Source organism: Aquarana catesbeiana, linkage group LG02, assembly GCF_042186555.1.
Source record: "Aquarana catesbeiana isolate 2022-GZ linkage group LG02, ASM4218655v1, whole genome shotgun sequence".
Lineage (NCBI taxonomy): Eukaryota > Metazoa > Chordata > Amphibia > Anura > Ranidae > Aquarana > Aquarana catesbeiana.
In genome coordinates this window covers 382,415,752-382,443,410 of record NC_133325.1, presented here as the reverse complement: position 1 = coordinate 382,443,410, position 27,659 = coordinate 382,415,752, and the positions used below count along the sequence as shown (strand labels likewise).

At 42.1% G+C, this 27,659-nt stretch overlaps 1 protein-coding gene and 1 long non-coding RNA gene across 2 annotated transcripts in view; one reads left to right on the top strand and one right to left on the bottom strand.

Moving 5' to 3' along the window:
• VPS53 (VPS53 subunit of GARP complex) overlaps nt 1-27,659 on the bottom strand; it is a 270,995-nt gene that overhangs the window by 52,552 nt on the left and 190,784 nt on the right. The window contains exon 18 of the mRNA XM_073615146.1: nt 8,822-8,970. Within this exon, the coding sequence (XP_073471247.1) occupies nt 8,822-8,970 (149 nt within the window). The remainder of the gene's footprint in view (nt 1-8,821; nt 8,971-27,659) is intronic.
• LOC141128082 (uncharacterized) overlaps nt 1-27,659 on the top strand; it is a 178,950-nt gene that overhangs the window by 124,750 nt on the left and 26,541 nt on the right. The gene's annotated exons all lie outside the window — the stretch shown is intronic.

Below are 27,659 nucleotides of genomic sequence, written 5' to 3'. Positions count from 1 at the left end.
AGTTTGTTGCTATAGTAATTGATCATTAATAGCAACGAGTCATTAAGAACAATGGTAGATTCAAGTAAAAATTATATTATTTATTATTATTATTATTATTATTATTATTACAAGTATGAATATGAAAATAAAATTAAAAATAAAGATAAAAATGTACACAAATACTTGGATGAATAAGAAGAAAAAAGAAACCAAAGAGACAGGACACGTTGATATAATGAGCTCCTGAAAGGACACCCACATGCAGTAAAAAACACTAAACAGAATAAAAACAGAAGGGGGAAGAGGACCAGGGGGTCACATAAGAGTCTGAACATCCAACTCCACATTAAGGCCCCTAGGCGATGAGGCTCCTAAACTATGTATCCAAAAGGTTTCTCTTCTACAAAGTCTCTGAAAGCACCAGACAGATCACCAGATGGATTATGATCATGTTGATGCAAAAAATACAATGGTAGTGAATGGTTGTCAACACTTTAAGTATATTCCTTTTATGCCCCAAACCGTGTGTGTAAAGCCTGGATGGTGCGGCCCACGTAAAGAAGGCCACAGGGGCATAATAGGCAATATACTACTAATTGTGAACCACAATTGATGAATTGCCGAATGCCATGGGTTTGGCCATCACTACCTGTAACCTCCTCCTTCCTATGCCACATGTATTGGGATGCTCCACAGTTGGGGACACCACACTTAAAGCTACTCTTTTGGTCAAATAAACTGCTCCAACATTGGTTGGCCACAGTTTTGGGTTTACAGACTCTGCGTGGAGCAATATGTCCCCTTAAGTTCTTGGGTCTACGGAAAATGACATTCGAGCATTCTGGAATAACACTGGTCAAACAAGGATCTCGGTGGAGAACACACCAATATTTTGTTATGATCCGCTTAATAGGGAAGGCCTTGTTTGTGTACCGAGTGTTAAAAGTAACATCAGAATGGCTGCAAGTACCAGTATTTTCCTTGACTGAGCCATTCCCATCATATTTGGTACACCCCACCTAATGCTGGGAATTCACCTTCTCAGGGTATTTCAGCCTATATTTGGTGTGTGCATCTTCAATGGTGGTGGATCATATCCCTTTTCCAAAATGTTTTTACTCAGTACACTGCTCTGTTCATCATAATCTTTTAGATGAGAGCAGGTCCTTTGGGGCCAACAAAACTGACCAAGAGGTACATTTTGATCCATCGGGGATGGTGATTGCTGCAGGCATGAAGGTATGAATTACCTGCTGATGGTTTGAAAAGGGTACAAGAAAAAATACATGATTCACCATCCACCATCAGTTCAAGGTCTAAAACTACCAACTTCTAGCTATCAAGCACATGGGGGAACTCAATCCCAAAGGGATTATTCTGACAATGGGCCAAGAATGCTTCCAACTGGCTATCATCACCACCCCAGATGATCAGGATAGCATCAATATAGCGAGCATAAAGGGCCAGGTTCGCCCTGAAGGGATTATTGGACGAGATGTGGAACTGCTCCCATTATCCTATAAAGAGGTTGGCATAACTTAGGGCAAACCTAGCCCCCATTAGCTGTGCCCTTGGTTGTCTGTAATTCAGATCCTGAAAACACAAAGTAATTGTGTGTTAGGGTATATTCAATGGAATGCACAATGAAGGAAGCTTGCCTGGGATGTAGATTTTGACGAGCCAAAAAATATTGTACAGCCTGCAGTCCAAATTGGTGCTGTATAGACGTGTACAAGGAGGTCACGTCCAGTGACAGCCAACGATAACCTGTTTGCCAGGGATAGCGAGCCAAAACATCCAACATATGCTCTGAATCGCAAACAAACGATGGAAGCTGGACCACCAAATCTTGGAGAAAATTATCAATATAGCTTCCCAAAGGGCTATTGAGGCAGTCTATGCACGAAATGATGAGCCGACCAGGGGGGTTGGTATCGTCCTTATGGATTTTTGGGATGTGATACAGAAATGGTGTAAGTGGGTACAGACGAAATAAAAATGGCCATTCAGACTTCGAATGTGGGGGGTAAGGAACTTATTTGCAATGGTTGAGCTGGTGGAGAATCTGGCAGCCGCGTTTGCCAAAGCTCTATCTATATTTTTTGCCTGCAACTCAGTCACTCTCGCCGGCAGAGTAATATGCCCTTTACCTCTCTGAGCAGAGGTTGCCTTCTGTAACAAGTGCAAGTGGGAAGCTTCATGGGACAGGCACCCTGCTTCCTAGGTCCGTACTCTTCATTGTTGGGTAGACTGGCTAGTTTAACTGACTTTAGTATATAATTGCTCTTGCAGTTACAAGCAGTGTCCAGTGGAGGAGCCAAGACGGAGTGTTTCTGCTGAAGTTGGTGAGTATCATTGCACTGTGAATCAGTGATACATCTTTGAACTGACTGTATCTCTGTGCTGTGCCACAATCATTAGAGCATTCTGCAACCACTGGTGTGCTCTGTGCACCTTTTTAACCCCACCTCCTCATCCACCCCTGTCCTGCTGAGTAACAAAGTAAAAAAAAATTAAATCAAGTGTTCTAAAATAAGTGTCTATGATTAGAAGCTCCTTAAGGAATATGCAAATAGAATCGGTCTTATTTAAACCTCAGACATCTAGGGTTTGGTGTTCTCTTTGCTATTGACATATGTGGAATCACCATGCCAAGATCACAAAAAACATTTGCTGTGCAAGACTATAGTTTTCTATTGAGCATATAAAGACAACGACTTCTGGAACAATGTGCTATGGACTAATGAATCAAAGACAGAGTTATTTGGCCAGAGTAAATGCAGACATGTTGGGACAAACCAAAGACAGCATTTCAGGAGAAGAACCTCATACCAACTGCAAAGCATGGTGCTTGAAATATTATAGTTTCAAGCTTCTTTCTGGTCCTGGGCAGTTTGCCGTCAACTATGAATTCTGCATCATATCCAACTGTGCTTGATGAGAATGAGGGGTTATCTTCCAAAAAATAAGGCTGAACGAGAAACAATGATAAATCAGATGCATATTAGCAAGTCCATGAAGGAATGGCTCAAAAGAGAAAAAGAAAAAAGTGGTGGATTATGACTGGCCTAGTCAAATCCCCTTATCTTATTTTAAGCCCATAGAAATGTTGTGGGTAGATTTAAAATGGCCATTTTCTCTAAGGAAACCAACACGCATCTTGCAGCTGAAGGAATTTTGCATGGAAGAGTTGTCCATAACAGACTGGTAGGCAGCTATGGAAAACTGACAAGAAATTTCTGCTAAAGAGGCAACACCAGCTTCTGAGGCCAAGGGTGTATATAAATGAATCTACAATACACTACATGTACTGTATTGATATTTTTGTTGAATAAATCATGTAAAATATGAATTTTCCTTGTGTTTTTTTTAAGTATATCACCTTTACATCTTACTGCTGTTTGAATGAAAATCTAACGTCTGCCTGTTCATTTATGTTTTTAAAAAGTCATCAATTTCCATACTTATTTTATCACAGTAATGTATAAGTTGACGTGGACCTGTGCCCATACTATGCATATTTATGTATTCTAAGCAATTATTTAATGCATTTTCACCTATTTAGCTATAGGAATTGTAGATAAATTTATCTTTCAAAATTGCAGCAAAGGCACTGAAATCACACCTCCTTTCCCCTTACTTTATAGAAGATGTTTCTACGCAATTGGAAATAGTCTCTGTTATGATCTCTGAGGATGAAATACTTCAGGAATCCTGCAGCTAGAGTGCTCATTGAGGGCTTGCTTTCTGCTTATTGGGAATATGTAAAATGTTAATATCCACTGACTAGATGCAGCGCAAATAAAAAAAAAAAACATCTTTTATCTCGGGTCTTGAAAAAGGTCTAAAAGAGCTTAGAAGCAGCCTGCCACTGTATGTTAGAACATTCTGTAATCCATGGTAGTTTAGACCCACCATGGCACAATAAAAAATAAGGGGTTAAAAGGCTCTTAAGCGACTTTTAATAGTTCTGTTTTTGAAGTAACTTTTCCTGGAGAGTAATGTAAACCACTTCAAACTGCATCAAAAGTAGACTGCCAGGAAACTAAAGTTGTAACAACATATATAAACATAATAACGGAGAGAAACAAAAATCTCTCATTTCTATTATAACAGCTTCCAAAAGAGTAACTATCTACATATATTTAAAATACCAAAGGTTTTTTTTGGCATTACACTTGAACCACTTATGTTATTCATTGATGCTGTGTACAAAAGCAATTCATGAGAACACTTAAGTCTACATGCCAGCACTCTATGTTTACTAAAGATTTTTTTCTACTGTAAAAAAATGCTACAGACCACAGAGAAATCACTTTAAGTGAATTTGCTAGAGGGCAAAAATAAAATTACTTGGTTGTTTATTCCATGAAACCCACAAAATTGTAAGTAACGGACACAACAAAGTTTGGAGCAAGCACAATTCTTCCTTTGAGCGCACTGTTAATATAATTTTTTTCACCTCTTTTTAAGAGTATTTGAGTGATTTTCCATTATATGTTTGCAGAGTCTACCCGTATCAGTGTCAAGTGGCAAATGCTCTGCAAATTTTGAGTCAACTGTACATAAACACATCTCTACCAACGATATCTCAATATGACTATAAGCCATTTGACCACACACTTGCACACAAGAGCACTTTCCCTTACTTTATGTGCATAAAAAGTTGTGAAGCATTTTTATCACTTTGCCGTTACTTTGTAAAGACAGATGTACCTGGAAGGACAGTGGCTGTTCTTATTGTCGATAGGACGAAAGGGTCCGAAGAAAAGGTACGCTCACACTAAAATAGTGTAAAAGACCAAAATTGCTGTACCATGCGCACCTTAGTGTATTGTGGTGTCTTTCGTTTTGAGTGGCACCCTACGCACCTCTAGGATGCAGCTGCATTGCAGCGCACAGCTGAGCACCACAACTTGAGGTGTGCTATAGCCCAGTGTTTCTCAACTCCAGTCCTCAAGGCACTCCAACAGGTCATGTTTTCAGTCTCTCCATTATTTTGCACAGGTGATTTGATCAGTTTCCCTGCCTTAGTAATTACCACAGCCGTTTCATCTGAGGGAAATCCTGAAAACATGACCCGATGGGGCGCCTTGAGGACTGGAGTTGAGAAACACTGCTATAGCCCATTCATTTATAACAAGCTGTTTAAGGCAAATCACTTCAATGTACAAAAACCATGTGTGCTGAACTTCTGGTGTAAGTGGGCTCTTATGCAACTCTGAATTCATTAATAAAGGATTAAGTTTATTTTATAAATTGCAAGCAGCGTAAGTACCTGACATGGGCCTGCTATCAGCTTTTTGAAGATAGGTATATTCAGCACAAGAAGCCAACCATTTGTACTGCAGTACACGTTAAAACAAAACATAATGATAGAAGAAGAGATCAGAGTGACAGAGAGGGAACCTTATTGGTGTCGTGATTCTACTTTTACTATCCAGTCATATGCGGAGGGAGACTCAAGACCTGTGTTTTATAACTGAAGCAAAGAAAAATCTTGCTAGAGAGCTGCTGTGCAACAGAGCTGTGTAAATCTCAGGAATGGACAGAAATACAAACCCATAAACAGAATAAATAGCTCCTATATACACTCTATATTGTCAAAAGTATTGTGACGCCTGCCTTCACACATGCATGAACTTTAATGGCATCCCAGTCTTAGTTTGTAGGGTTCAATATTCAGTTGGCCCACCCATTGCAGCTATGGCAGCTTCAACTCTTCTGGGAAGGCTGTTCACAAGGTTTAGGAGTGTCTATGGGAATGTTCGACCATTCTTCCAGACCATTCATCCATGTTTTTATGGCCCTTGCTTTGTGCACTGGTCCAAATCATTTGGTGGAGGGGGGATAATGGTGTGGGGTTGGGCTTGGCCCCTTAGTTTCAGAAAAGGGAACTCTTAAGGCGTCAACATACCAAGACATTTTGGAAAATTTTATGCTCCCAACTTTGTGGCAACAATTTGGGGATGGCCCCTTCCTGTTCCAACATGACTACGCACCAATGCACAAACAAGGTCCATAAAGATATGGATGAGTGAGTTTGGGGTGGTGGAACTTGACTGGCTTGCACAGTGGCTTGACCTTAACCCGATAACACCGTTGGGATGAATTAGAGCAGAGATTACGAGCCAGGCCTTCGCGTCCACATCAGTACCTGACCTAACAACACAACTTAGGTGTATAACATACAATTAAATGTTATAATGAAAATTATGATGCACTAAGTATAGTACAAATATAGTTGCACAAATTAATAGTAATATAAACTAAATAAATAGTGTATAAGCAGTGTGTGATATAAAAATAGTGTCAACAAAAATAAAAATAAAAAACAACAACAAAGTCCAAAAAATTCAGATGGGATTAACACCACCCGAAACTCATAACAAGGGCCCACCAAACTAATGGTCTTAAGGGGCTTCCCAAGGACAAATGCCCAGGTAAGACCTATGTCTATCGAGTCCAAAAGAGCTGAGGGATCAGCTATATAAGTAAGGTAGGTAAAAATTGGGAAACAACAAAAGTAAACAGGAAAGCTGATGGTAGTTCAGAAGCCGTTACCAAAGACAGGAACAGTCACCGAAGACATCAAGAGGCTTACCAGATGTTGTTGACTTGGGAAGACTTACGTCATCCAAGTCAAAAAGGCTTAAAGACCAACTGGTCAGAATGGTGCGTCCTCTCAGACAGTCGCAATAACTTCCGAACCAGGATGGCAATTCAACTTCCACAGTTCTCCACACAGCATAGAAATTAATGTTTCAAATAGAAGGCCACAAACGAATTTCCGTATACCATGCGAGAAATAGATGAAAGAATCGTCACCCAGATGACGGCTCTTTAGCAGAAACGCGTTGGGTGGACCCTTCACCATTAAAGCTATTCACATCTGTTTTAGATGTTCTTCTAATATGCGAGTCTATTTTTGACATTTTACAATAAACCAGTGTTTATGTTATTACGCTATGTGAGTTCTTTCATCTATTTCTCTCATGGTATACGGAAATTCGATTGTGGCCTTCTATTTGAAACATTAATTTCTATGCTGTGTGGAGAACTGTGGAAGTGAATTGCCATCCTGGTTCAGAAGTTATTGCGACTATCTGAGAGGACGCACCATTCTGACCAGTTGGTCTTTAAGCCTTTTTGACTTGGATGACGTAAGTCTTCCCAAGTCAGCAACATCTGGTAAGCCTCTTGATGTCTTTGGCGACTGTTCCTGTCTTCGGTGACGGCTTCTGAACTACCATCAGCTTTCCTGTTTACTTTTGTTGTTTCCCAATTTTTACCTACCTTACTTATATAGCTGATCCCTCAGCTCTTTTAGACTCGATAGACATAAGTCTTACCTGGGCATTTGTCCTTGGGAAGCCCCTTAAGACAATTAGTTTGGTGGGCCCTTGTTATATGAGTTTTGGGTGGTGTTAATCCCATCTGATTTTTTTGGACTTTGTTGTTGTGTTTTATTTTTATTTTTGTTGCCACTATTTTTATATCACACATTGCTTATACACTATTTAGTTTATATTACTATTAATTTGTGCAACTTTATTTGTACTATAGTTAGTGCATCATATTTTTCATTATAACATTTAATTGTATGTTATACACCTAAGTTGTGTTGTTAACACTATTCACTTAATTTTCTAAGTTTATTAGCGCTACACTTTTTTGTATATTTCTACTACTTGGGTCTATAGGTGTGTTGGCTGCTATTTACTTATATATTTTTTATATGCAGCGCTGTTTTATTTATTTATTTTTTACATTATTTGAGTACCTGACCTAACAAATGTGCTTCTGGAAGAATGGTCAAACATTCCCATAGACACACTCCTAAACCTTGTGGACAGCTTTCCCAGAAGGGTTGAAGCTGTTATAGCTGCAAAGGGTGGGCCAATTCAATATTGAATCCTACAGACTAAGACTTGGATGCCATTAACGTTCATGTGCGTGTAAAGGCAGGCATTCCAATACTTTATTTCATCTGTGTATCTAGCAGCTGGCTTGGAGCTCAGCTTTAATTATACTAGATCTCATATCAGACACTGACTAAAGAGCTATACACATTTTCTCCTAGCAGCCAGTTAGTTTTTCTGTTTCCTATTGGTAGGACTGGTAAATGTGAGAAAGTGAAACGTAATGGAGAAGAAGACAGGCTGTGTAGGCGGTGGATTTCTTTAGTCAGATACTTCAATACATGAGGCCTAATTACAGGCGGTCCCCAGGTTACAAACAAGATAGGTTTGTTCTTAAGTTGAATCTGTAAGTTGGAACAGGTACATTGTAGCTGCAGCCAAAAAAAAATGATTTTTAAGGTTTTTGGATAGCATAGGGAAGAGTTAACACCCCTGTAACATTTGTTTTGCTGTCTTTGCCCCTGTTCAGAAGATTTCACCTCATTTTCTGTCCCAATGAGAATTGGATTGTGAAAATGTTGGGTTGTTGTGGAAATAAGCCTTGGTGATAAAGCATCAGTGGAGGTACCTTTTTCCCATAATAACTCTTACAGGAGTAAATTTCCCTTCCTAGGGGGAGATTTCCTCTCACTTCCTGTTGTCTCCCTCCGTTTGTAAGTAGGAGGTTTGTAAGTAGGGGACTGCCTGTATATGAATGAATGACTCCTGTCTGTCTTTAAAACATGAGGCATTATGGGATCTCATGCAGTGGTCTCCTATATCATGTCACCATAGCCATGGGCTATAATAAACTATTAAAAAATGTGGATCTTTGTAAATTACAAAAAACATGCTAATTAAGGGGCATGAAGAGGGAAAGGATGTAAAACAGGGTTAAAATAATGGAATTTCCTTTAAGTGAAAGTGTGGATACTTACTTAGCAAACTTGATACAGAACTGTGTGAAGTACTTTCTGGTAGATGCCAGGTTATCTCGAATAATGGGAACATTCTGCTTGATGTGTAGAATGATCGATGTAACATATGGGCTTTGATCCCCAACATGTTCCACGTTCTGCCACTGCATCTATAAATGGATCCCAACAACAGATTATTACCAGTAAATTGAATGCAAGAGCCAACAATTAAAGGATGTAGTTAAACATGAAAACCGGACAAAGCATTAAAGAACAGAATCAGTAGTGGGAAAAACGTTGACTTGCCACAAAAGAGGTTCAGTAAAGCATATTATTTTTGTCAACACATTTCTGAAATGGTTTTCATCATAAACAAAAACAAATCAACAGAGTAGGGAAAGTAGGGATAAGAAGTGATGATAAGTAAGGCGAAAAGGCAATGAAAATGCTAGGAGGCTAAAGGGCTCCTATAACTAAATTAAATGCTGCTAAAAGCACAGAAAAACCTGGGATTGTAACCACGAACTTGCAGCATTTTTTCTTCCCATAAACTTTTTTTTATTGATGTACAATATGCCTCTGAACTTGCTTAGGAATGGACACTTCAGAAAGTAGACTTTCTCCAGCACAGCCCCTCTTCTCCTTGCATGTCACAGTCCTCTCCTCTTCTAGGAGTTTCTACTTACTGTCTGTGCTGAGTGTTAAAAAATGATCTGCCCTGGATATCAAATACTCTAGGGATGCCACAATCCTAATTCTGTCATATAAAACTATCTACAACTTACTAATGATGCCAATATACCATGAGCTGTAAGTATAATCATTTTCAGCGTGGGGTTTTCCAAGACCTGAAGATTATTTCTAGGGTTCCTCCAGGGAAAAATTGTTGACAAAAACTGCTATACAGTGTCACTTGAGTGTGCCAGGAATGCCGATATCACATTAAAGATGGTGGCACCCAGCAGCAGTCAGGGTTTTCAGATCTGTACACAAGGTTTTTGTTTTGTTACAGATAAATAGCATTCCTAAAATATGTTAAATGCACATATAATCTTATGAGAAAATGGTCTGGTTACAGGGATTCGTTAAAGTGTATGTCCATCTGAAACTTTTCTACTGTGTTTTAGAGAGAGCAGGGAAGGATTAAATTCCCTGTCAGGTTTTCACTGCCATCTGGGGCTCCATTGGAAAGGGTTGTATATTTTAGGCCTGACACTTAAACCCCCCCCCCCCCAAAAAAAAAACTATGTATTTTCTGAAAGCAGAGACTCTGGAGAATAAAATGGTGGCAGATGCAATTTTTTTTTTTTTTTAATGTCATACGATAATTGCACTACTGTTTATCAAATCCATCATTTTCAGCAAAAAAAAAACAAAAACCCTCAAATGAATGTTAGAGCAACAAACTACAAAAATTACCCATTTTTTGTTAAAAAGATGACGTTGCATTTAAATAGATATCAAATATGTCAAGCTTCATCATTTCATGTGATCATGACAAAGTGAAAAATGATGGTGCCCAAAATTATACATAAGCAAGATTTTAAAGCTCAACAATTTAGAGTTAAAGGAGAAGTCCAGCCTGAGCTTGTTTGGCTGGGCTTCTCCTATGGGTCACAGGAGTGCAATTCGTTTAGCACTCCTGTGACCCGTTTTGTAGTCTGAAGTCCGCTCTCTGCTGATATCACACAGATCAGTCCAGGCACCGCGTCATCACGGCAATAAAGTCTGGATCCGCAAGGTGCCTGGACTTGATGGTAGTCTCAGCCTCTCAGCGACCAACTGAGAGGCTCAGACGGCCGCTCCCCGCCCCTCCACAGCTCAGCGCTCCAGTGAGTGTGGAGGAGCAGAGAGGAAAGCTGCAATTGACGGTCAGCAGCTCTCCTCTCTGGGATCTGTGAGAACCAAGCCATCAGCGGTGTTCGGTCGCTCGGTTCTCAGTGCAGAGATGCCGGGAAACAGATGCAGCATTGGACCCATGCTGCATCCACCAAGGGAAGTATAAAAGGAGGAGAAAAAAACCCCAAAAAATCCATACTTCTCTTTTGAAGCGTATCTGTGGTCAAAATATAAAATCATATATTCATTTCAGCATTGTATTTCAATTATTTCTAGCCTGCTCTTATTACTTAAGAATTTGGCAGAAGAAAGAGGTGTGTCTTGCCTCTGAAATGTGTTCTAACTGGCTGTTTTGTTCCGAGGATTTGACAGCTTACTCCCCAACATCCTCCGACATTCTTCCACCACTGGGGCCGCCGCAGCAGACTGATAGCACGGCCACAGGCAGGATGATTGCATAGAGCTCTCTTCGGTTGTTACCTCGCACATCTGACACCTTTGTGAGTGTAACTTTTTATATGTGATTTATTTGCTTACAATAAAACTGTGCTACACCAAGTGGTTGCTTGGCGCCTCTCTAGCGCCCTTCCCTCTTATTACTCTGAACAATCTTGAAGTTTGTAAACTTCTCCACCCCCCCCCCCCCCCCCCCATTTACTTCCTTGAATTCTGTGACATGTATTCACTGTGCCCTGTGGGTAGGCACTGCTGTGTCACATTTCACAGAGCCTGCCTTCTGAACTACAGAGGTACGGAGAAGAAGCGTTTCAGGAGGCGGAGTCAGTAGTGGAAACACTGCTTTCAGGCAGCAAGGTACCATGGGATATGTAGTTCTTAGGAATTGAAAGTAAACAGCAGAGAAAAAGCTGCAAAGCATGCAGGGAATCCAGAAAGTTGTGGAAACAGGTGGCCAGTAGATAGGCAGAACTCACAATACACAAAGAGATTTTTAAAGTAAGCTTATATTAGATAACTATTGTTTGTATGTTTAGTACAATGTTGATGTTATAAAATGAAAATATATGCGGTGACCATAAAACCCCCTTAACAGCGAATGCCTGTAGATTTATCCTAGTGTAGTGTATGCAGCGATACCCAATTCGTACATCGTTCACATGGTGGCACAGAGGGATTGTTAAAAATTGTTTTGGATATTTGTAATTCATTTATCACGTCACTACCGCTGTACATTCATGAACTGTGGTGTAGTGGAAGTTTATTATTACACTGCTGTACTGTATATAAACAACACTTCAGAAATAACCCTTAGGTGCACCTGTTAATGGCTGTGATCTGAGCCATCATTAGATGGCTCAGATTACAGACACAGTGTACAGAGACTGTCTGAGTGGTTCTATACCTCGTGATTGCAGTGATGACCAATTACTGAAATCATAAAAGTAAACTGTACTACTTTTTACATTGGAGAGCTTACCCTTTCTCTGACAATGAAGTAACTAATAAACAAATGAATCATTCGTTCGTTTCAGATCACAGGCAGCAGCAGGTTTGTTGTGAAGGGTTTTTATTGCAATTTTGTTTTTCATTCTTTCATTCCCCATCCCCTGTATATCTGATCTTCCTACTGTCGCATAAACCTGTACATTCATCCCTTCACCTCCCCCTTTGATTATGAATGACCTGTACATTCTAGTACTTAGTACACCATTACAAAGCTTGAGGTTTTAATGACCTTACTACCGGCACTTTTCTTCATTTGCAAAAAATTGTGGCAAAGAATGAGATCACCTTGGGGTGATCTACTTTCCAAAAAGGGTCCGTTGGGATATTTTCATACATTTCTGGCATTTGAATTTTATGTTATTTGTAATAGAAAGTAAGAGAGAAGGTTTTTATTTTCTAAATTATTTATATTTTTTCCTTTTACATTAAAAAGATATATTTTTTTAAACACCACCAACAGAAAGCTCTATCAAGATTTGTGAATGGAGAAAGTCTTATACATACAAAATACTTTATTAAGTCCCAGTATTCTCTCCGCCATTCAGAAATTACAGGCAGTGAAGTCAATTCAAAAATCTTTCTCACTGGATGAAAGGGAAAAAGGGGGCCGGTCCCCATCAAGAACTAAATCTATTGAATTCAGCCCGGCGATCTGAAGCTATTAATCCCCTTGTGCGCTGAAAGAAGTAAAAGGACACGGCATCCTTGTAGTGAATTTCTACAGGATCAAGCAGTCTGCATAACAGGGAACATAATTCATTACAGGTAAGTCACTAAAGATGTAGGGGCTAAAAAGCTAAATTTCAACTTTCAAGTAGATTCCACCAGGCAACTATTAGTTTTAAAAGAAGACCAGCAACAACAGCCCTGTTCTTCCCTCATGTAAGAGTGCCTTTAAATGGACATGTAAATTGACCCCAGAAATGGTGACATTTGCTACAAGATAAAATATTAGTGCTGGCATTTCAGCAGTTTTTTAAATTATTATACAGCATATCATCATTAGCCATGTTGCTTTACTAATACAGGAGTGTTTTTTTTTATTTTGTAGTACTTTATATTACCAATAGTGGTACTTGACCCACTATGGGTGGTAAGCAGGTTCGGGATGTGTACAGCCGTGGCCAAAAGTTTTGAGAATGACACAAATATTAATTTCTCCACAAAGTTTGCTGCCTCAGTTTTTATGATGACAATTTGCATATACTGTACTCCAGAATGTTACCAAGAGTGATCAGATGAATTGCACTTAATTGCAAAGTCCCATAAAAAAAACATTTCCACTGCCTTTGTAAAGAAGGCTTCAGGGCGTCCGAGAAAGTCCAGCAAGTGCCAAGACCATCTTTTACAGTTGATTCAGCTTTGGGATCGGGGCACCACCAGGGCAGAGCTTGCTCAGAAATGGCAGGAGGCAGGAGTGAGTGCATTTGCACGCACAGTGAGGCAAAGACATTTGGAGGATGGCCTGGTGTCAAGAAGGGCATCAAAGAAGCCACTTCTCTCCAGGAAAAACATCAGGGGCAAACTGATATTCTGCAAAAAGTACAGGGATTGGACTGCTGAGGACTGGGGTAAAGTAATTTTTTCTGATGAATCCTCTTTCCGATTGTTTGGGGCACCTGGAAAAAACCTTGTCCGGAGCAGAAAAAGTGAGCGATATCATCAGTCCTGTGTCATGCCAACAGTAAAGCATGCTGAGACCATTCATGTGTGTTGTTGCTTCTCAGCCAAGGGAGTGGGCTCACTCACAATTTTGCCTAAGAACACGGCCATGAATAAAAAATGGTACAAAAACATCCTCCAAGAGCCACTTCTCCCAACCATCCAAGAAAAGTTTGGTGATGAACAATGCCTTTTCCAGCATGATGGAGCACTTTGCCATAAGGCAAAAGCGATAACTATAAGTGGCTTGGAGAACAAAACATTGTAATTTTGGGTCCATGGCCCGGAAACTCTCCAGATCTTAATCCCATTAAGAACTTGTGGTCTATCCTCAAGAGGCGGGTGAACAAAAAAACCCCACAAATTCTGACAAACTCCAAGCACTGATTATGCAAGAATGGGCTGCCAGTCAGGATGTGGCCCAGAAGTTGATTGACAGCATGCCAGGGAGAATTGCAGAGGTCTTGAAAAACAAGGGTCAACACTGCAAATATTGACTCAAACAGAGGCTAAGATGTTGCTTTTGGTTGAAAGGATATGAGGGTTTAGTTCCGCTTTAAATCAGAACTAAACCCATCAGCTGAAGGGCACTTTCACACTGGGGCGGGGGGGCGTCGGTGGTAAAGCGCCGCTAGTTTTAGCGGTGCTTTGCCGTAGTTTTAGCGGCACTTTTCGGCCACTAGCGGGGTGGTTTTAAGCCCCGCTAGTGGCTGAAAAAGGGTTAAAAGAGCCTGCAAAGCGCCGCTGCCAAAGAGCTTTGCAGGCACTAAGGCAGCGCTGGTCATTGATTTCATTGGCAGGGGCATTTTAGGAGCGGTGTATTCACGCCCTAAGAGCCCATTCGACTCAGAAAAAGGTTCCTGTACGACTTCGGGGGCGACTTGCATAGACTTCTATACAGAAGTCGTTTTGCAAGTCGCCCGGGCAGTCGTTTGCAGGTCGCCTCGCTGAGGCGACCTGCAAGTCGTGTTGCCCCTGTGTGAATGGGGTCTTAAGATGCTTGCAGGACTTTTTTTCTTGTTCTGCAAGCGCACCGCTCCAGTGTGAAAGCACTCGGGCTCGCACACTGGGGCTAAGGGGGGGGGGGGTTTCAGGCGCTTTACAGGCGATATTTTAAGCCCAAAAGCGGTTGAAAAACGCCCCAGTGTGAAAGTGGCCTAATAGTTTCAAAAAAACAGTTACATTCCCGGCATGCTAGGAATGATAGCTGTCACATTTGCTTGTGCTCTTGACCAAACTGTCAAACCATGAAATGGCTGGTGTCATAACTGATAACATGTGCAGCACAATGGCAGTTTCAGATCAAACAGAGGCTAAAATGGCAGTTTCCTCAGCTGAAAAGGAAAGGAGGGTTTAGCTCTGCTATAAGTCTGTGAGGGTGGTAAAAGATTTAAATAAACACTGCATTACAAGAAAACAGAGTGCTTCCTGTCCAACCAAAGAGGCAAAGAGACAATTGTCCTCATTATATGTAAAAAAATAACAAATCTAAATTTAAATGTTCATCAAACAGTCACTTACTTACAAGAAGCGATGAAGCAAGATAACATTAACAGTAAATAATTTCAGGCCTCTGTAGCACAGAGGGATTATTTACAGTGTCAGTAATTACAATACCACAATTTATGTCACTTTCCTTTCCAGTTTTCTTAATACCAAAATGCTTTTTTTTTTTTTACTGAACAAAGCGGTTGGAAAATAGAGGTGTAGCTAAGATCCAGTTTATCATCATTTTCTACTGCTTACAGAAGAAGCAGCATGAAAATCCATTAAGGGAAAGCAGAACTTTTCTGTGGCTGTTTTGTCCGTGTCAGAATACATTCTCTCATCAGACCTCAAACGATCTCCCCCTTGTGTTTTGCTTGGGTGCATTCCAGATAGTTTTCAAATGGATAGAACTAACATGTATAACAAGAAGTCAGCAACTGCAATTGCTACCTGCTGATTGCAATTTGTCTCTACAAATGTAGCTTCCTGCCTTAGCAGAGACTATCAGATAGGGTGACTTTATCCAAGGAGTGGAAAGGGCAGTGGTTCCAAATTCCACAAGTACCACGAGGCCAACTAGGGCACTTCTGTGATGTTGCTATCCTTTCCAAATGTACCATTAATAAAGTAAAGTGATAGGCAGATAAACGAAAGGAGTGATCAGGTTATGAGTAGAGTATGAGACGCAAGATCCTGTTTGCACACTCTTTAGCTTGTTCCTTGCTTTCATGAACTTTAAAACTGGCAGGCAGAAGTCAGATTCAACTTGGTGTATTTTCAGATTATCTATACCACCCCTGTTATACTAAGGTAATGCCAATCTGTTGATCAGTGTAAGATCATTTGCTCACAGATGGAAAGAGGAAAAGAAAGTAGATGCTAAAAATGACTGTGGAACTGAGAAAGCAGTAGCCATGTAATCTTTGACTGGCAGAAAGAATATTAGAAGGTGACCTCTAGTGGCTGTTGTAGTACCTTTGAAAGGTAAATTGCTAGTTACATTCGAAAGTTTGGTTCTACAGTTCGGCTTAAGACCTCATTAATGTTGCTGTAAAGTACATCTGTCATGGGAGAAATATGGTGCAGGCCAGTGTTGACCTCCTACTGAAAATGCTAGTTGCTCGGCTGACACGCTGGCTTCAATAATTCAAGGGAGTTACCCCCCATGAAAAAGTAGGCAACTCAGCAAACTCTGAGAAAAGTCAGAACTTCGTATCTGTATGTTCATTTTGGGTCAGCAATGCAAAGTAATAAAACGGGCCATCTTGACAGTCAATGAACTAAAATTTAAGAGAGTTCAGCAATGACATCCACAGTGTTATTAGCATAAAAGGTTACCTTTAAGGGTTAAACCAGAAGCCAAGAAGCAGATGGAAATAAAATCCATTACTTTCTGGTCCAATCTGCTCCACAAGTTGAAAATCTCTTAAGCAAAATCTTTATTGCTAGAGCTACCAAAAGCTTGCATTTTTTACAATGGTATTTAAAAAAAAAAATCAAATGAGTAAGTTGCATGACTGCAAAAAAGCAAAGGCATTACACATGGCAGGGGTTCAAGAGGTGGTGCACGTATTGCATATACTGTAAGTTTCCATCTTTAATTTAGTTAGTGTAATCAGCAACACAGCTTGCAAATAACATAACTGGCTCTTGGATATTTATATACTGTATGTTAGAGGTGCACCGAAACATATCGGCTGAAAATGGTGTTTTTAGCATTCGGCCGAAAGGAAAAAAAGGTGCCGATAATGGCACTGAAAAGGGGGCAGTCCGCCCCGGGTGCTGCACAATGCGGGGGTGTCATCCTGGTGTGCCCCAGTCTGCCCCTCCCTCCTTGTCACGCAGAGCGGCAATCTCCCTCTGTGTCACAGAGCTGAATTGTTCGGCAGCCGCTGTAACAAAGTCCCGCCTCCTGTGAGAGACTGCACACTGATCCAATTTCGGGAAATTGAATCAGTGTGATGTCTACCTTAGGACTTCGTTACAGCGGCCGCCCGGCCAATTCAGATTCAGCTCTGTGACAGTGGGAGATCGCCACTCTGTGTGATCCAGGCGCTGGCAGGCTACATCTGATGGGCACTGGCGAGGCTGCATCTGATGGACACTGGCGAGGCTGCAACTGATGGGCACTGGCGAGGCTGCAACTGATGGGCACTGGCGAGGCTGCAACTGATGGGCACTGGCGAGGCTGCATTGATCTCGTATCACGTTTGCAGTCTCTGACCGTTTCCTGTACTATGTCTGCAGTCTCGGTCCAACTCCTGTATCATGTCTGCTAGAGGTGCACTGGACTAAAATTTTGCAAATACTATTAGCAATGTGGTTAATTTTAAGTAAGTGATTGCAGACATGATACAAGAGATGGTTAGAGACTGAGGACATGATACAAGAGATGGTCAGAGACTACAGACTGCATTTTTATTGAGCTTTTCTTGCATTAAAAGGTGCCAATAATGGCCAACTATAATTTCATATTAATTTAAATGTTAACCACTTCAGCCCTGGAAGGATTTGCCCCCTTAATGACCAGGCCATTTTTTGCGATGCGGCACTGCGTCGCTTTAACTGACAATTGCGCATTGTTGTGTGACGTTGTACCCAAACAAAATTGACGTCCTTTTTTTCCTCCACAAATAGAGCTTTCTTTTGGTGGTATTTGATCACCTCTGCGTTTTTATTTTTTGCGCTATAAACAAAGAGCGACAATTTAGAAAAATTTTTTGCTATAATACATATCCAAAAAAGAATAGGCATACATTGATTGGTTTGCGCAAAAGTTATCGTGTCTAAAAAATAGAAGATAGCTTTTAAGCATTTTTATTATTATTATATTTTTTTTTTACTAGTAATGGCGGCGATCTCCGATTTTTAGCGGGACTGCGACATTTCGGCGGACAGATCGGACACTTTTGACACTTTTTTGGGATCATTGACATTTATACAGAGATCAGTGCTATAAATAGCCACTGATTACTGTGTAAATGTCACTGGCAGGAAAGGGGTTAACACTAGAGGGCGATCAAGGGGTTAAGTGTGTTCCCTGGGTGTGTTCTAACTGTAGGGGTGGGCTGCCAGTGACATGACAGAGATCACCACTCCCGATCACTGGGAACAGTAGATCCCTGTCATAATGGGGAATCGCCTTGTTTATAAAGGCAGTTCCCCGCTCTGCCTCTGTAATAGGCGATCGCGACATCAAGTCTGCCTAACCCGCAGGCACGCGCCCACGCAACCCGCCGTACAGCAACGGCTATTCGCGCAGGAGAGCCGACCTTTCGCCATATAACGACAGCGGCTGGTCGGCAAGCGATTAATTCAAAAGTTGAATATAATACAATTGTATATAAAAATATAAATCTTTTTCAAAAACTGTCATTTTCGGTTTTCTGCTAAGTGCATCCTGCATTTTTGTTTACGGCACCAAAATTTCCATTCGGTGCACCTTTACTGTATGTCTGTTATAGAATAAACATAGTAAAATATGTTCTATATTTTAGGGTAGGACATGCATGGGAATTGGACAGAATGGGACATGGCTAGAATATTATATAAATTAGTAAGTATAATAGGAAATGTATGTGGTAATGATGCCTACAAGGTTTCTTCATACTGTGGAGATCACTGGAAGGTACTGGTTGAAGCTACCTGTGACTTCAGCATGTAGGCAACATTAGCAGGTCTATTCTGCATTGGCCAGTGAGGAAAACCTTCATCAAAGAACCGGCAAGAAGGCTAAGGATGGGGTGGAACACCTCTGTTACTGACATAAGGGGGAGGTGTTTTGTAGTTTAAATCAGGAGTGAGCAGCTTAGGGTGACAACTAGCTCCACCATAGATACAGTTGGCATGGTCATTCTATGACAAGAAGTGTGTTATCAGCAAGATCCCTAGGTGAAAGTAAAAAAATAAAAGAGCCTGAAAAAAACCCCCCACAAATGTAGCCAGTACTTCTAAGAACTGATAAACTGAAAGATATTACATTTTGTTTTAGGTTTAGATTTTGATCAGATAGTTTTACTTTAAAAAGCACAGGAATACAGATCATACACTCAGCTTCTGTTCCTACTTGCACTGACATCAAAACACTGCACACCTATTAAAAATAACTTGAGCCATAAGCAAGTTCAAGTCCATCAGGCCGGGTTCACACTGGTGCGACACGACAGCCGTCCTACTTTGGATCCGACTTTGCCCTGCGACTAGAAGCCGACATATGACCAACTTTCAATGAACGGGGATCCGACTTGGATCCCCGGCAATACCAGGCACTGTGTTTGGTATGAATCTTGAGGGGGAACTCCACGCCAAATTTTAAATAAAAAACCGGCATGGGTTCCCCCTCCAAGAGCATACCAGGCCCTTCGGTCTGGTATGGATTTTAAGGGGCACCCCCTACGCTGAAAAAATGGCGTGGGGGTCCCCGCCAAATCCATACCAGACCCTTATTCGAGCACGCAGCCCGGCCGGTCAGGAAAAAGGGGTGGGGACGAGCGAGCGGGCACCCCCTTCCTGAACCATACCAGGCTGCATGCCCTCAACATGGGGGGGTGGGTGCTTTGGGGCAGGGGGGCGCCCTGTGGCCCCCCACCCAAAAGCTCCTTGTCCCCATGTTGATGAGGACAAGGGCCTATTCCCGACAACCCTAGCCGTTGGTTGTCGGAGTCTGCGGGCGGGCGGCTTATCGGAATCCGAGAGCCCCCTTTAAAAAGGGTTGCCGGGAAGAGGACGTTGTCCTCATCAACATGGGGACAAAGTGCTTTGGGGTGGGGCGCAGGGCGCCCCTCTGCCCCAAAGCACCCACCCCCCCATGTTGAGGGCATGCGGCCTGGTAAGGTTCAGGAGGGGGGGGGCGCTCGCTCGTCCCCACCCCTTTTCCTGACCGTCCGGGCTGTGTGCTCGGATAAGGGTCTGGTATGGATTTTGGGGGGGACCCCCATGCCGTATTTAAAATGCATACCAGACCGAAGGGCCTGGTATGCTCTTGGAGGGGGAACCAATGCTGGTTTTATATTTAAAATTTGGCGCAGAGTTCCCCCTCAAGATCATCTGAGCACAAGTCGCATGCCAAAGTCGGATCATGCGAGATGGCAATCCGACTTCAGTGATAGTCAATGGGCTGAAGTAGGATCAAAGTTGGACCAAAGTAGTACAGGGAGCATTTTCAAAGTCGGACCAGTTAGGACGGCTCCCCTAGGGAAACATTGATTTTCACACATCATGCGACATGAGCTCCCAAGCGTTTGTCGCACTAGTGTGAACCCAGCCTCAGGGTATATCTACAAAATTCTTTAAAAAAAAAAAACTGACACTGGGAACTTAATGATGAATTTTAGGTATGGTTTATTTTTAACTTTGGTCAAGCTTTGGCCAATGTAACTATGTGCACCATATTGTCAAAAGTATTGGGACGCCTGCCTTTGCATGCACATGAACTATAAAGATCAGGACTCTGTGCAGGCCAGTCAAGTTCCTCCATGTCTTTATGGATCTTGTTTGTGCACTGGTGCGCAGTCATGTTGGAACAGGAAGGAAGGGGCCATCCCCAAACTGACGCCTTAAGAGTTCCCTTCACTGGAACTAAGGGGCCAAGCTGAACCCCTGAAAAACAACCACACACCATAATCCCCCCTCCACCAAATGATTTGGACCAGTGCACAAAGCAAGGTTCATAAAGACATGGATGAGCGCTGAGTCCTAACCTCAAACCGATCAAACACCTTTGGGATGTTGCAAGCCAGGCCTTCCCGTCCAACATCAGTGCCTGACCTCACAAATGTGCTTCTGGAAGAATGGACAAACATTCCAATAGACAGAAGAGTTGAAGCTGTTTTAGCTGCAAAGGGTGGGCCAACTCAATATTGAAATATTGTTCATGTGCGTGTAAAGGCAGGTGTCCCAATACTTTTGGTTGATGCCCCTGGAAGCTGGAAGTCACTGAGGTAGACACTGCTACCCCAGTGACCTCCACTTGCTTCCGTGCCCTCTGCTGAGTGGACAGCCTGATGCATTGTGAACGGTTTATGGTCCCCCTCAACCTTTTCTGAAGTACAACTTCTGCTCGAGAAAGAATCAAAAGGAACCAAAAACATTCTATGGAAACAAGGTGCACATTGTTTAGGATTGTGATTGCGATTGCATGGCTGACAGACCATCTGTGCTGGGCTAAGACTTCAGAAACAGAGTTTATATACTTGATCTGATGTGAAACTAAAGTGCTGAATTTTGCACATCTATACGAGACTTTGCTAGGTAATGTCAAACACAACATGATCTTAATGCAGGGTCAATGCACAGTAGCAGTTTGTTTTCCCCTAATATTTTCTAGCTCTTCATAACCGTTTAACAGGCACAAATGTAACAAAAAAAAAAAAAAGAAGTGGTGGTATATATCTTAATATGGGCTGCCACTGTATTTATGCACTCCCTAATATCATTTGAATTATGCACATCCATTTTGCAGAAAGACTGCTTTACAATAGTGTAATTCTCAGGAAAGGGAAGTAGCACTATGCAGAATGACAAAGCCATTCAGTCCCAGTGAATCACAATCTCAAATGCCTGCCTGCAAGGGATCATGGGCAAAATCTATCAAAATAAAATTAAAGGTAGTTACAATGTGTTCTCAATAATATAAACAGGTTGCAATGAATTACTTGTTGCGTGATTCTCTCTTCCTGCATTCACAGGCGTTACTGAGAGCAGCAGGAGCTGTAGGAAAATGTTTTGAGTCTATAGATGCACACAGCCCGTCTTTGAAACGCAACCACACGATTTCCCCCTTCAGCAGTAGGCTTGTTGAGGGGGCACTCTGAAAAGAGGAGGAGCTGCCAGTCGGGAGCTCCAGAAAAGAATGTAAAGGGACCGCTCTTTGCATTACCATCGCACAGAGCAGGTAAGGATAACAGGTTATTTTTAAAGTAACCATTTATTTTATTTGCAACTCACAGGAAAAAAAATTATATTATATATCTACACACAGTGTATATGTATATATATTTATATATATATATATATATATACATATATACACACACAGTATCTCACAAAAGTGAGTACACCCCTCACATTTTTGTAAATATTTTATTATATCTTTTCATGTGACAACACTGAAGAAATGACACTTTACTACAATGTAAAGTAGTGAGTGTACAGCTTGTATAACAGTGTAAATTTGCTGTCCCCTCAAAATAACTCAACACACAGCCATTAATGTCTGAACCGCTGGCAACAAAAGTGAGTACACCCCTAAGTGAAAATGTCCAAACTGGGCCCAATTAGCCATTTTCTCTCCCCGGTGTCATGTGACTCGTTAGTGTTTCAAGGTCTCAGGTGTGAATGGGGAGCAAGTGTGCTAAATTTGGTGTTATCGCTCTCACTCTCTCATACTGGTCACTGTAAGTTCAACATTGCACCTCATGGCAAAGAACTCTCTGAGAATCTGAAAAAAAGAATTGTTGCTCTACATAAAGGTGGCCTAGGCTATAAGAAGATTGCCAAGACCCTGAAACTGAGCTGCAGAACGGTGGTCAAGACCATACAGCGGTTTACCAGGACAGGTTCCACTCAGAATAGGCCTCGCCATGGTCAACAAAAGAAGTTGAGTGCACATGCTCAGCATCATATCCTGAGGTTGTCTTTGGGAAATAGACATATGAGTGCTGCCAGCATTGCTGCAGAGGTTGAAGGGGTGGGGGGTCAGCGTGTCAGTGCTCAGACCATATGTCGCACACTGCATCAAATTGGTTTGCATGTCTGTTGTCCCAGAAGGAAGCTTCTTTTAAAGTTGATGCACAAGAAAGCCCACAAACAGTTTGCTGAAGACAAGCAGACTAAGGATACAGATTACTGGAACCATGTCCTGTGGTCTGATGAGACCAAGATAAATTTATTTCGTTCAGATGGTGTCAAGCGTGTGTGGCGGCAACCAGGTGAGGAGTACAAAGACAAGTGTGTCTTGCCTACAGTGTTAATTTAGTCGACTAAAACAACTAAAACATTTTAGTCGACTAAATGAATACTATTTTAGTCAACTAAAACAATTGAGATGACTAAAATACTACTAAAACTAAAAGCCATTTTAGTCAAAAGACTATGACTAAAACTAAATTGCAATTACTGAAATGTACTGGAGATTTTAATCAACTAAAACGTAGGACATTTTAGTCGACTAAAATGTACTGGAGATTTAGTCGACTAAATAGGACTAAAACTAAAACAATTGCAGAAGACTAAAATGGGACTAAAACTAAAATGCCATTTTAGTCCCAAGACTAAAATTAACACTGTTTGCCTACAGTCAAGCATGGTGATGGGAGTGTCATGGTCTGGGGCTGCATGAGTGCTGCCGGCAATGGGGAGTTACAGTTCATTGTGGGAACCATGAATGCCAACATGTACTGTGACATACTGAAGCAGAGCATGATCCCCTCCCCTGCAAAGACTGGCCTGCAGGGCAGTATTCCAACATAACGACCCCAAACGCACCTCCAAGACGACCACTGCCTAGCTAAAGAAGCAGAGGGTAAAGTGATGGACTGGCCAAGCATGTCTGCAGACCTAAACCCTATTGAGCATCTATGGGGCATCCTCAAATGAAAGGTGGAGGAGCGCAAGGTCTCTAACATCCACCAGCTCCGTGATGTTGTCATGAAGGAGTGGAAGAGGACCCCAGTGGCAACCTGTGAAGCTCTGGTGAACTCCATGCCCAAGAGTGTTAAGGCAGTGCTGGAAAAAAATGGTGGCCACACAAAATATTGACACTTTGGGCCCAATTTGGACATTTTCAATTAGGGGTGTACTCACTTTTGTTGTCAGCGGTTTAGACATTAATGGCTGTGTGTTGTGTTACTTTAAGGGGACAGCAAATTTACACTGTTATACAAGCTGTACACTCATTACTTTACATTGTAGCAAAGTGTCATTTCTTCAGTGTTGTCACATGAAAAGATAGCATAAAATAGTTACAAAAATGTGAGGGGTGTACTCACTTTTGTCAGATACTGTATAATAGGATTTTTTTTGTCATACTTAGCTGTAAAATCCTTTTCTTTGAGTACATCATGGGACACAGAGTAAGGCTTCATATATACGAGACGTTGTTCAACCTCTCCTGAATGATTTAACTTGACCGCTAGAAACCAGCGTCTAAAATCGGCCGTTTAGCCGCGTTTGTGTCTAGAAGCATTTGAAAAAAAAATGTATTTTATTTTTTTTCAAAATAGCCAAAAATGAAAAACGCCTGGCGGCTAAACGCGAGTTACCGCGTTTAGCCGCGTTTGAAATGCCTCTAAACACAGCTTCTGAACGCATTTTTTTGGGTTCTAAAAAAAAGCCTCTAAACGCAACTGCCTAGAAACGACTAGTACTGATAAGATAACAGAGTTCAGGAGCAGTTGGAAAAAAATGCTCAACTGCTCCTAAACGTCCGTTTACCAGCAGCAGTGTACATGAGGCCTTAGGCTAATATTCATTACCTGCTGGGTTATACTTCATCTCAAGGTGAATGGACACTGGTAGACCAAAGGTTTTTAGACAGGAAGTGATCCCCTATATAACCCCTCCCATACAGGAAGAACTTCAGTTTTGTAGCAAGCACTGAATCCTCAAAAAAGAGGGGAGGGATCTCTGTGTCCCATGATGTACTCAAAGAAAAGGATTTTTCAGGTAAGTATGACAAAAAAATCCTATTTTCTTTTTCATACATCATGGGACAGAGAGTTGGGCTAATATTCATTACCTACTGGGATGTCCCAGAGCAACAGCCTTCAGAGAAGGGAGACACCCTGCCAAACAATAGCCATCAGACCTTATACGGCATCCCACAGCACACTGCGGCCGAAAGCAGAGTCCTCTGCTGCTTGAGCATCCACTTGATAACATTTTGTGAACGTATGCACTGAAGACCAGGTGGAAGCCTTACAAATCTGAGCCACAGATACCTGATGGCGAAAAGCCCAGGAGGTTCCTACACCCCTTGTAAAATGAGCTCTCACCCTAAAGGGAGGAGCTTTACGTTTCAGACCATAGGCCTGAATGACCAATTGGCAATGGAAGCCTTGGAAGCTGCCTGCCCCTTCTTGGGTCCTTTTGGTAAAATAAAAAAAAGTTGTCTGATCCTCGGATCTCCACAGATCTAGACAAATAAACCTTAACTGCCCGGACAATGTCCAAGGAATGCAGTCGTCTCTCTTCCGCCAAATGAGGCTGAGAGAAAAAAGAAGGCAAAATAATGTCCGGATTTAAATGAAAGGCTGACACCACTTTTGGCAAAAAAGGATGGAACAGGTCGTAACACGACTCTGTCTTGCTGAAGGATCAAGTATGGTTCCCTGCATGAAAGGGCCGCCAACTCTGATACCCTTCTAGCCGAGGCGATGGCTTAGGAAGGCTAGCTTGCGTGACAGATAGTCTAATGAAATTTCATCAATAGGTTCAAATGGTTGTTTCTGTAACACAGACAGCACAAAGTTCAAGTCCCAAGGACACATAGGTGACCTAATGGGGGGAAGCAAGCAAGCAAGTTGCCCCCTGCATAAAGGTTTGGACCAGCGAATGGGAATCTAAAGGCCTTTGGAAATATACTGACAGGGCCAAAATCTGACCTCTGATTCTACTCAAAGCCAATCTGATTTCCACAGCTGACTGTAGAAAAGGAGAGCATTCTCCCAATCACTTATTTCCGAGGATGCCATTTTTTGGCTTCACACCAAGCAATATAAGTCTGCCAGACCTTATGATAGATCTTCCTAGTGACCGCTTTTCTAGCATTCACTAGGGTAGATACCAGATGTCATGGTCCTTTAACACCCTGCCTTCAACAGCCATGCAATCAAATTTAGAGACTGTAAATTGGGGTGGAATATAGGACCTTGAGACAGTAGATCGGGGCGACGTGAATGTCCATGTCCCATCTATTGTTAGTCTCACATTCTCCAGGAATCAGGGCCTTCTAGGCCAGGCTGGTGCCACCAGAAGGAACCCCCTCTCTCAGAATCCTGCGCAACAAATGTGGAAGGAGAGGGATCAGAGGGAAAGCATAAACCAGGGAGTACTGGCTCCAAGGAACTACCAGAGCATCTGCTCCGATTGCCAGAGGATCTCTTGTTTGGGACACAAACTGCTGTAGCTTGTTGTTAAACCTGGATGCCAGTAGGTCGACCCCTGGCCATCCCCAACGCTGGCAAATTTCCTAGAACACCCCTGGGAGTAGAGACCATTCCCCCAGGCAGATCTGCTGGCGGCTGAGATAATCTGCCTTCCAGTGCTCTACTCCCGGGATATGGACTGCCAATAGAATGGGCACATGTTCCTCTGCCCAGGCTAGCATGTGGTTCACCTCCTTCAGAGCTAAAAGACTCCTGGTACCGCCTTGGTGGTTTATATAGGCCACTGCAGTGGTACTTTTGGACTGAACCCTGATAGGGCAGTCCTGAAGCTCCACCGTCCAGTACCGTAGGGCCAGACGTACTGCCCATAACTGCAGGACGTTGATGGGCAGGATCTGTTCTGTCCTTGACCATTTCCCCTAAGCTGTGAACCCCCCTAGTGTCGCTCCCCAGCCTGAGAGACTGGCATCTGTAGTCAGGACTCTCCAAGTTACTGGGAGGAAGGATTTTCCCTTTTGCGGGTTCTGATCCTGCAACCACCAGTTTAGGCTTAAGCATGCCCGAGGAGATAAGAACATTGGATAATGCAGGGCTTGTCCTCTCCTATTCCAAGCCAACAAAATGTCTTGTTGTAATGGCCTGGAATGGACGAGAGACGCCAGGTGCTTTTCTTCACAGGAAGTAGAGAACTCTTCCCTCCGGAAATCTTTTGGATATATTTGTCCAAATGATCACCAAATAAATGTTCCCCATGAAAGGGGAAACCTGCAAATCACTTTTTACAAGGAAGCTCGGCTGACCAGTTCTTAAGCCACAAAAGTCTGTGCATATGTACAGACAAGAGAGCCAAACAAGAAACCTGCTGTATTTAATTCCTTTAAGGCGTCAACAGCAAAACACAGAGTTTGAGGAATATCTGTGTTATTTTTAGCCAGATCATCCTTTCCGTTAGGCCTGTCAGGCCGTCTGACCTGATCCTTAACGGACTGGCAGAAACCAATTGCTGCAACAGCTGGCTGAATAGCTAAACTGGCAAAAGAAAAGAAAGCCTTTAATAATGATTCCAATTTCTTGTTAACAGGGTTTTTCAAGCCCTGTGCGTTATCTATCAGACAAGTTAAGTTCTTATTTAAGGAAAAGACTGCTGTATCTACGGCTGGCATGCTCCACTTCTTAACAAACATTTCATCCATGGGATATAAAAGGGAAAACCTCTTAGGATGAATAAAATCCTGTCAGGATGTTCCAAATCAGCATACACCGCCTGTTCCAACAGAGGGTGTAAGGGGAAAGCCTGTGTG